General features: G+C 36.7%; 1 protein-coding gene across 1 annotated transcript; it reads left to right on the forward strand.

The window, feature by feature from the left end:
* On the forward strand, positions 5191 to 9767 carry LOC18767849 (TMV resistance protein N). The gene is made up of 5 exons (XM_020569546.1): positions 5191 to 6092; positions 6514 to 7615; positions 7735 to 8010; positions 8108 to 9034; positions 9111 to 9767. The coding sequence occupies exons 1-5, from the start codon at positions 5599 to 5601 to the stop codon at positions 9636 to 9638; spliced, it is 3327 nt and encodes a 1108-aa protein (XP_020425135.1). The 5' UTR covers positions 5191 to 5598; the 3' UTR covers positions 9639 to 9767.

Consider the following 11511-nt stretch of genomic DNA (forward strand, 5'->3'; position numbering starts at 1 on the left):
CAGAATATTTTTATCTTTAAAAAAAGCTATCTTGGGTCAGATTTGGAGGAGATTTGAAGCCAAAACGTGACTGGGCAGATTCTCCTAATCCAATTTGGACTTTATTTCCTAGTTTTCTTTTATTGGGGAAGACAGAGACTTTGGCTACGGTTTTTGAAGAGCTTCTACTTCAAGGTGTTTTTATTCCTATTCATTCGAATGATATTTTCTTTGATTTTAATTATGAGTATGCGTAACTAATTCCTTTTGCTAGGGCGATGCCATAAGCCTTAGAATGAATATGTAATTTTATTAATTTGCTTATGAATGGATGCATGTTTGCTTTGAATTATTAATCACTGCATTTAAAACTATCTATCTATTTTAATGACTGATCACCATTAGGATATGTAGACAAGTAATTTGATGCAATTTATGTTGGAACATCACCCTGAAATTGAGGATGGCTTCTTGTGATTAATAGTTGTAAGTTCACTTAAGGCGAACATCACGCTCTTATGGGTTGCATAGTTTTTCAAAGGGTTTTCACAAAGCTTAATGAGTCTTACATGTTTATATTTGATCTGAACATCACAGATGGATTGCATGTTAGATATATGTTTTCACTTGAACATCACAAGGAAAATATGCAGTAGGAATACCTAACCTTCAAAGCATATATGTGAGAATTCATAAGTAAGTGATAGAATTGTATAGGATTCACTACTACGTTTTTCTATTTGTGCGACGAATCAAAATTCGTCGCGCAAAACGCAATAAAGCGACGGGAAAAAATTTTCGTCGCGCAAAAAAGTGAAAACTTACGCCACCAAAATTTTCGAAGCGCAAACTCTCTTAGCGCGACAGATACACACCTTCGTCGCGCAAAGTGAGCGAAAAAACACCCGGGTTTTTTTTTGTCGCCAAACACTTGCGCGGCGAGAGCAATCGTCGCGTAAGAAAACCTAGCGCGACGATCTGAAACTTCGTCGCGTAAAGGTTAGGCGCCAAAATAAATGGAGGGGGATATTTTTGTTTGCGCGACGAATTAGATTTCGTCGCGTAAAGCAGATGTCGGTACATTCTTGCGCGACGAAACGTAATGTTACGCGACGGAATATTGTTTTTGCGTGACGATATCAAGAATTTGCGCGACGATTGTTTTTGCGACGAAAATTTATGGCGTCGCGCAAAAGTTTTTTTGTCGGCAAGTTTTTTCGCGACGGAAAAATACGTTTTGTGCGACGGAAAAATGGTTTTTTGCGACGGTATTTTGCGCGACGAAATTTATGTTTCGTCGCGCAAAGTCCTTCTTCTTCATATCAGAATTCTGTCATTGCAGAGGTAGAAAGGAAACAAATTTCCTTTCTGCCTCTGCGTCTCTCTCAACCTCTCTGTTGCTGCCTCTGCTGGAAATTCAGTACGTTGATTGGATAAGTATTTTTTATCGTTAATTTATAAGTATTAATGTAAATTCGTACTAACGCTATTAATTTTGTTCTCGTTAGGGATATTTGTAATTAGCGATTTGTGGAGAACGATTGATAAGGTATTTTATTCGTTTTATATATTAAAAATGTTAAAGTTAATTTGTTATGTGTATATTTTTTTTGTGAAGTTATATTTATATTATGTTGTTAAATTGTGCGTGACGTAGCACAATGTGTTGTGATGTACGAAGTTAATTGAAATTAACTTCGTACTTTTATTTGTATGTTTTGTAACATTTAGTTTCCCTTTCGAGATTAGTTGGATTTCGTACATGGATGCGTAAAGCATGACTGCGGTCCAATTAATTCTTGAATTGTCCCACTATTTGGACAGTTTGGTAATGCATAGTGTTGTCACGTAATCTACGGCTACAGGATTAGGTTTCGATTGTGGAGATTTATCGTAGTGTTGTCAAGACCAAGGAGCTTGAGGGGCGGGAGGATAGTTGGGCGGGGCTCTGCGTTCATTTTCAGGCGCCCGCTTTTGTGGTAATTTATAATTTCAAATTTATTATATTTTTCTTATTAATGTTCTTTTTTAATGTTTTATATTTAATTTCAATTTCAACTAATACGTTTTATTTTTTGTATAACAGAATAAAGCCAAAGTCAATAAGGGCAATAGGAAGAAGAAGACTCTTCTCCATCATTCCGGTTCCAGGCCCTTCTCCTATAGGATGGATGCACATCGGCAGGTAATAATAAAATAATTTTTATTTAATTTTTAATTTTTAATTATTCATAAAGAATGATTTTCGTACTAATATTTTTCTTTTCTTGTTCAATTTAGGGGGGGTCCAAATTCCCAGAGATCGACGTCTTTGGCGACGTTTATGTTCGACCTGGGAATGAGTTGGCCGAGTCCCTTCATGTAAGTATTATTTAATTTTAATTATTATGTTACGCATTCAAGTTTAAAGGTTATTATATGAATGTTTTAATTTATATTTTATGTTATGCTAAATAGACGACGATGGTGGAGAGGAGCCAGTTGGTTCTTCAGGAGTCCGCCTCCCAACTTCCTCCCGATACTCCGATCGAGTCTGTGGATCCTCCACAGGATGCTGGGTTTCAGATCTTGACGGAGACATTGGATCAGACTCTCGGGAGGAGACCAGGACATATTGTCGAGGGATGGGGAATGCCAGGCGGAGGGAACCCAGACCCCATTCATCAGCGCAGTCAAACAGTCAGGTCACTGCTTTGACAGCACAGGTGGCCACTCTTCAGAGTCAGATGTCGGTCATTCTGCAGTCCCTTGCACAGTCCGGCATTCCAGTCCAGCATTTTGATGCGCCGACCTCCGAGCCCGTCCATCCCGAGCATCCCCACCAGACAACGACCCCTGTAGACCCCCAGACCTCTGAACCGCATGTGCCAGACGATAATGTAGATTTTGGAACATTATTTGATTAGTTTTTTTATTTTCATAATTATTTTTAAAATATTTCTCTTGCAGCATATATTTATTTTATATAATAAATATGTTCTTTACCATTCTTTTATTTATTTATTGGAATTTCATTTTATTACCCAAAAAAAAACCAAATTTATTTTTTTATAAAATAAAATTAAAAGTAATATTAAAATAAATTAATAATTATATATATTAATTTTGCGCGACGAAATATTTCTCGTCACGCAAATTTATATATTACGAAATAAAACTGTTTCATTTTTTAAATACATATAATTCATTCTTGCGCGACGAAAATGTTCGTCGCTCAAAAAGGATTTGCACGACAAAAGTATTTCGTCGCGCAAAATGCATTGACACGAATTGCGCGACGAAGATCTGTTTGTGCCTCAAATATCTACGACACGTTCCGCGCGACGAAAATTTTCGTCGCGCAAAAATCGTATGCGCGACGAAGATCTCTTGGTGCCGCAAATGTGTACGAGACGTATTGCGCGATGAATATTATTCGCCGCGCATCGTTTTAGCGACAAACTCTCTTTCGTCGCGCATAAGTTAGTGTGACGAAGTATTGCGCCGTCTCTGAACCTTTTGTGTAACGAAGGGTATCCGTCGCACGAATTTGCGCGACGAGTGATACAATCAGTCGCGCAAAGTCTTTCTTCATGATCTTTGCGCGACAGATTACGCACGACGAATTTTCTGTCGCGCTTGATTTTGTGCGACCAAATTCAACTTTGCACGATGAAATTGTCTTCGTCGAGCAAATCGTAAAATGTAGTAGTGTAGTACAAACCGAGAGAAAAGCTACATCCTCATTTGTTGTAGTCTTATGCTTTGACTACTCTGCCATTGCAGATAATGCAACAGATTCTGCTCTTCATGATCAATTTCACATTGTGAATAGGTGGAGATTCAAGACTTTTGGCTCATCCACCTGTGCTCTTCATCAGATGATTCAATTATCAACAGCATCCTGTTGATCATTCTCATGAAAGAAAAACAGGATAGTGTAGATGGCTCTTGGATTGGGAGGTTTAGCTGCATTTGTCTTCTCTATATATTTGCATTTCCTTTTCTTATATTGAGAACCATCCCAAACTTGTAGGGTGTCTTTTGTCGTTAGCCCTTATTTCTTTTACCGAACTCCATACTTTGGAAGGTAGTCAATACCCGTATTATACACAAATAATAAATTTCAAAGATACTTTAGAAGATATTATAAAGTTATTTGGATTAAGCGATTACAACTCTAGAAGATATTAAGTTAAATTGTTTGTTCAGACTATTTATAGTTACTTTAATACTTGTATGCATACAAAAAAAAGAAAAGCGTATTGGAGTTATAATTGGAGTCCCACACAATTTTAGCAGGGAGCTTCACAAATAAAAACCCTCTAAACAGTTTTTTGTTTGTTTGAATGTTTCACCTCTCTCTCTCTCTCTCTCTCTCTCTCTCTCTCTCTCTCTCTACGTTTTATTGATTAATAATTCATTTTTTTTTTATAACTTTAATTCAGTGATGAAACCATGAAAGAAAGAAAACTCTAACTATTTCATTAATAAGAAGGAATCAATACAAACAAACAATCAATGATGAAACATTGTTGTACTATACACTATGGTCGTGCCAAAACAATTTCCACACAAAACAGGGCCAAAACACACAGAAGAAGAAACGAGGGAATCCCCAAAAAAAAAGAAGCTGAATACGTCCAATGACCATAAAGGTCAAGAGGAAAAACGTGAAATATACTGCCAAAGTGAAATGACCAAGACCAACAAAGTGAAATGAAATTTCAAGGCAAAAGTGATCTGGTTCAAGCAAGTTCCCAACTTTTGTTTTATTTTTCTAGGGAGGAAGATATTTACATGACATCTTGAAGCAGTCCACTTTAGTAAGGAATCAAATCAATACGAACAAAGACTGATAAAACATTGTAGTACATAAGTTGAATGGCTATTAAAGTAACTCAGCCAGCCAAATTTTCTAATGAACATCATAGCACAATCCATAAAATATAAGCTCTCAAGAGGAAAAAGGAATTTACACAGAAAGAGCTCAACACGTCCAATACTCAGGATAAAGGACAAGGTGAAAAAAAATAGGAAAGGAAAAACGTGAAAGTGTTTTACAAAGTGAAAGGACACATGTTTTCGACCAAAAAAGAAAAAGGAATTTTCAAGGAAAGTTTCCGTGGTTTAGGGGATGTGCTATTTTTCTTTTCCTTTTTCTTTTCCTACCAAAGTGAAGTGGCTCTGGTCTGGTCCATGTTTGCTTACTAAAGTTAATTAATTCACAGGAAAGTTCAGATGAAAGAGAGAGGAGAGGGCGCTGTAGAGTTGTAAATCCCCGTCAACCAACTATAGAAAGGAAATAATGAGAAAGGACTAATGTTTTCCACAACACCCCACTGAAACTTCGTTGCTGAGATGCGTTCTCTTTCTTCTCACCAAAGTGATTGTGTCCTGCTTACTGATGCCGAGGGAATTGAACACATAATTGCTGAGTTAATGGCTTGAGTTATAAGTAATTGCACACTTAGTTCAGTTTTGATATTAGAATATTTAACAAACCCAATTGTGTAGATGCGTTAGTGCTTATCTGCGTAGCCTTCTGGAACCTTTATCTGTGCTGATTTTTCTTTTCTTTCTAATCATTCTAGTTCCACAATCCTGTGCTCAGTGAAGATTTCTTGAAACCACTTTCCAATGGCATCGAGCAGCCAAAGGGCCTTCACTTCAGCTACTGCAGTTTGTCCATGGAAATACGAAGTGTTTTTGAGTTTCAGGGGTGAAGACACTCGCAGGGGTTTTACAGACTATTTATTCAAACAGTTGGACTGGCGAGGAATTAGAACTTTCAGGGATGATCCAGATCTTGAAAGAGGGACAGATATCAATCCGGAGCTTCTGACCGCGATTGAACAATCAAGGTTTGCAATCATAGTTCTTTCAACAAACTATGCTTCATCAAGTTGGTGTTTGCGTGAACTAACCCATATTGTTCAGTCCGAGATGGAGAGAATTTTCCCAATTTTTTATTATGTGGATCCCTCTGATGTACGACATCAACGGGGGAGTTTTGGGGCAGCCCTCGTTAACCATGAAAGGAATTGTGGGGAAGACAGAGAGGAGGTGCTGGAGTGGAGAAATGCTTTAAAAAAAGTTGCTAATCTCGCTGGGCGGAATTCAAAGGATTACAGGTAAGCATGAAGCAACAACTGACACATTGCTAATAAGACCACTGTTTTCAAAGGCACATTTAATCTCGCCCCGGTGAGCGCGTCGGAGCAGAATGAATGGAAATCACCTCTGTCAGATGGGATGAATGAATTGAGTTTTTCTTTTGATGTTGAATAAATATTTTTCAATGCGAATTAGTACTACAATTTAGTTGTATTGTATTATTTATAAATTTTTGTTATTAAAATAAATTAATGTTCAAAAGGCTTACGCCTCAATACTTTAAGGCGCCTTACATAGCGCTACTAAAACCCCTCACCTTTGAAAACATTGAATGAGACCAATTCTTGAATATTGCATTTCAGTTTTGCCATGCACTTTATCCCACATTTTCATATAACCTCATCTGATGATTTTTTTTTTCTCTTCTTCTACTTCTAGGTATGATACAGAGCTTATCACAGAAATTGTTGATGCAGTGTGGGATAAAGTGCATCCCACATTTTCATTGTATGATTCCTCAGAGATATTAGTCGGATTTGATACTAAACTAAAGGAAATAGATCTGCATTTAGATACAAGCGCAAATGATGTGCGCTTTGTGGGGATATGGGGGATGGGCGGAATGGGTAAGACAACCCTAGCTAGATTAGTTTATGAGAGAATTTCTCATAGTTTTGAAGGTAGCAGCTTTCTTGCAAATGTCAGAGAGGTTTATGCAACACATGGTCTAGTTCCTTTACAGAAACAGCTTCTTTCCAATATCTTGAAGAAAGTAAATATACAAGTTTGTGATGCTTATAGTGGATTTACTATGATAAAGAGGTGTCTATGTAATAAAAAGGTTCTTCTCATTCTTGATGATGTAGATCAATCAGAGCAACTGGAAATGTTGATCAGAGAAAAAGACTGCTTTGGTTTGGGAAGTAGAATCATCATTACAACTAGAGATGAACGTTTGTTAGTCGAACAAGGGATAGAGAAGATATATAAGGTCTTGCCATTAACCCAACATGAAGCTCGTCATCTCTTTAGTAAGAAGGCCTTTCAAAAAGATGACCTTGAAGAAGATTATCTAGAACTGTCTAAAAGTTTCATAAAGTATGCAGGAGGTCTTCCATTAGCTCTTAAAACTTTGGGGTCTTTTTTGTACAAAAGAAGTCAAGATGAATGGAAGAGTGCACTAGATAAACTGAAGCAAGCTCCTGACAGGAAAATTTTGAAAATTTTGAAAATAAGCTATGATGGACTAGAGGAAATGCAGAAGAAAATTTTTCTTGATGTTGCATGTTTCCATAAGTGTGATGACAAGGAAGAAGTGATTGAAATTCTAGACAGTTGTGGTTTTGTTGGCGCTCGTATTGGGATACATGTTCTTATTGAGAAATCTCTCTTGTCTCTTTCAGACAAGTGTGTGTCTATGCATGATTTGATACAAGAAATGGCATGGGAGATTGTTCGTCAAGAGTCTTTTGACGAGCCAGGTGGTCGCAGTCGCTTGTGGCTTTACAGGGACATCCTTCATGTACTCACGAACAATATGGTAAGAAGTTTTGCAGAAAATAAAATTCCAGAGCCTTGGATAACATACTATGATTCCATTAAACATGATAAGAGAGACTTGATTATGACATTAACTTTTCTTTTATTCCTATTTACAAGGGAACAGAAGCCATTGAAGGCATAGTCCTACGCTTACATGAATTTGAAGCGGCACACTGGAATCCTGAAGCATTCACTAAGATGTGTAAACTAAAGTTGCTCAAGATTAATAATTTTCGCCTTTCTTTGGGCCCAAAGTATCTTCCCAATTCCTTAAGGTTTCTGGAGTGGAGTTGGTATCCCTCCAAATGTCTGCCACCAAGTTTTCAACCTGTTGAGCTTGCTGAACTTCGTCTGCGGCATAGCAAAATTGATCACCTTTGGAATGGAATAAAGGTAAGACCTTTGCAGAGCTATTTCTTTTCAATCTCAATAAATTGTACGGTTCTTAGAAGTTAATTAATTTAATCTAACATTTTCATGTTTTGTACAGTACATGGTCAAGTTGAAATCTATTGATCTTAGTTACTCCGAGAACTTGACAAGGACCCCAGATTTCACAGCTACTCAGAATCTTGAGAGGCTGGTTTTTGAAGGTTGTACTAATCTTGTTAAGATTCATCCATCCATTGCCTCTCTCAAAAGACTGAGAGTTTTGAATTTTAAAAACTGTAAAAGCATTAAGAGTCTCCCGAGTGAAGTAGAACTGGAATCTCTTGAAACATTTGATCTTTCTGGGTGCTCAAAAGTGAAAAAGATTCCAGAATTTGTGGGAGAAATGAAGAATTTTTGGAAGTTTTCTATAAACTTCGCTGGTGTTGAGCAAATGCCTTCATCAATTATACCTTTGATCCCGAATTTGAAGGAGATTGATATGAGTGGAATTTCTATGAGAGATATGTCATCCGCCCTGGTTCCAGTGAAAAATATTGAACTGCCTAGATCATGGCATTCTTTCTTCAGTTTTGGCTTATTTCCAAGAAAGAATCCTGACCCTGTGAGTCTGGTGTTAGCTTCGTTAAAAGATTTACGCTTTTTGAAGCGTCTAAATCTGGAGGACTGCAATCTTTGTGAAGGAGCAATACCTGAAGATATTGGTTTATTGTCCTCTTTAGAAGATTTAAATCTTGATGGAAACCATTTTGTTAGCCTTCCTGCAAGCATCAGTGGGCTTTCTAAGCTTTGTAGGTTCACATTGAAGAATTGCAAAAGGCTTCAAAAATTGCCAAGCCTTCCATCAAACGGAGGACTACGTTTTCGTGTAAACACGCAGAATTGTACTTCCTTGAAAATATTCCCAGATCCACAATGGATGTGCAGCGTAACTGAGACTTGGTTTACTTCTTTCAATTGCTTCAGTTTGGTTGACCATCAAGGTTCCAGTTTCATAATATATTTAACGCTGAAGAAATTCGTTCAGGTACTTCTCCTTCTCCCTCTCTCCCTCCTTCCCTCTTTAGTTGTGTAGTACTATTTATATCCTTCCCTTGGTGCAGGAAATTCCTCGTTCTTTGATCTCCTTCAGTATTGTAATTCCTGGAAGTGAAATTCCTGAGTGGTTCAATAATCAAAGTGTGGGAGACCTACTAATTGAGACGCTACCTTCGGATTCTAATACCAAGTTTGTGGGGTTTGCTTTGTGTGCTCTATTTGTACCTGTCCACGAAATTTCAGCTACCGCTGAGGAACCAATGGGTCATTCAATCTATTTTCATTGCCGTTATGATTTAGAAACCAATGCGGGCCCCATTTTTATTATTCCAGTGGACGATGATGTAGCGTCCGATCACCTTTGGTTGATCCTCCTGTCTAGGCAACATTTCCCTTTGAAATCAAACTGGGGACCTGAAATCGAGATTCGGTTTCATTTCAAAGTAAGATCTAAACCTGGAAAGAAGACGTTGGTGAAGGGGAAGAAGTGTGGAGTCCGCGCACTGTATGAACAAGACGCGGAAGAGCTCAACCGAACAATGAAACAATATTCCAACAGAAAGAATTCTAACTCTTCCCATATTATCATATAACACTCTGTTTGAAATCGAAATATTTTTTTTTTGTTTTTTTGTTTTTTTTTTGTATACGAACATTTTAGCATATGATTCACTCTCTTTGTTACCTCGACATATTTCTAGTTCATTCACGTTATCAGTTCACCTTCCCATTATCTTATACATTTTAGATTGACGATTCAATACATGGTTAACTAGTATAATTCAAGAACCTGTCATATAAATTCATGGTTTCGCTTCAGTTTATATCCTATTAGGTTGGACAAGAATACTTCTCTTGCTACGTTATATTTAAATTCAATTGAAATGCATATATGCAGGATGTGCTGTACTAGTGTAGTCTTGTAAATCTTGTTTTGCTGTACCAATCATTCTGGAAGTAGAACAAGTTTTGACAGTCTTTCTACGTCTTATAATCAGATCCAAATTTTATTGGGGGAGGAGAATTCCGTCATCCGGAAGCCTAACGGGCGCATTTTACCGACTGAAGCATTTAAACATGGTTGGGAGACATCTATTTATGCTTAAATTGTTTGTTTCTTAGGCTAAATCCCACATGTGCTGTATAAATTCAGTAGGTTAATTAGTGAAGCCCTATTTGGGAGATTGACATTAACTGGGTGGTGGACAAGTCAATGAACTTCAAAATGACATGTGCTGTAATTCCAGTACTTCATTTTTCCTTATGCAAAAAGCTTTCATTTGTTTTCTTTTTCTTCAGGCATCTGTTATAACCCTTTCAATGCGTTAGTGTGTTAGAGTTAATATGTATAACAAATTTAGTAAAGAGAAAAATCATTTCACGGTCAACGAATTTGAGCTTAGGCGTATTAATTGCTCTCCATTTCAGCTTTGACTATTCGACTAAGAATTAGCAGTTATATATTTTTCGGTCCGAAATCCAGCTTCATCTACAGTGATGATTTAAAAAAAAAGAGATATTTAGTTATACAGTCCCCTTCTATTGAGGGATCCCTCAAATAAAATTATTTGAGGGACGCCTTTTAGGGTACCCTACAATTTTTTTCCCAATGATCCAAACCATCTATTTTTTAGGTCTTTATTCATAGATCATCCTAACAAAAAATTAGACAAATCGGAAACCGTTTCGACATCCAATTGTGTTTTACAAAATCAATGAACACGATGCTTCAAGAAAATGCTAAAATTTCAATAACTTAATTGAGTGGTCAAATGATATCGGATTCAAGTGATTTTTTGTAGGGATGATCTTTGAATGAGTATCTACAAAATAGACGGTTTGGATTAGTGAAATACAATCCGGAGTGGGGCCTACAAGGGGTGTCCCTCAATGGAAGCTCTCTGTTTAGTTATATACTCATTTTTAATATCAGTGATAAAAATAAACTATACACCATTTAATTTCTATAAACAAACCCAAAAAAGACAGTTGGACCCATTGAATTTAATTTTTTTTATTAAATTACTTTACTGCCCTATTGAGTGTTTTGGTTTTTTTTTTTTATGAGATTTTCGGATTGGGCTTGTTTTAAAAAATTGATGGCAGTTTTGTAATTTATAGGAAGTTCAAAGCCTCTTTGTTATGTTGTAAATGGTCTTTTGGTGTATTTCTAACGTCCATTTCATAGGTTTATTTTATTTTATTTGGGCTCTGTATTGGCTATAATATTGAATCTCCCTATAAAAAATGCAAAAAATATAAAAATATAAAATATAAAAACTATCTGTACTAATTTAGGGTCTAATTATTAAGATTTCCTTCTTTTTTCAGTCTAGCCATATCTCATGTTTTTGAAGAGACGAAAATTTATGTCATATGCATTGGGCCCCTATATTGGGTATAATAACTTTTCTTCAAGCATTCGTCACAAATAATGCTTTCCCTTCAGTTCTACATATCAGTTGG

This window comes from Prunus persica, chromosome G8, assembly GCF_000346465.2.
Source record: "Prunus persica cultivar Lovell chromosome G8, Prunus_persica_NCBIv2, whole genome shotgun sequence".
Classification (NCBI taxonomy): domain Eukaryota; kingdom Viridiplantae; phylum Streptophyta; class Magnoliopsida; order Rosales; family Rosaceae; genus Prunus; species Prunus persica.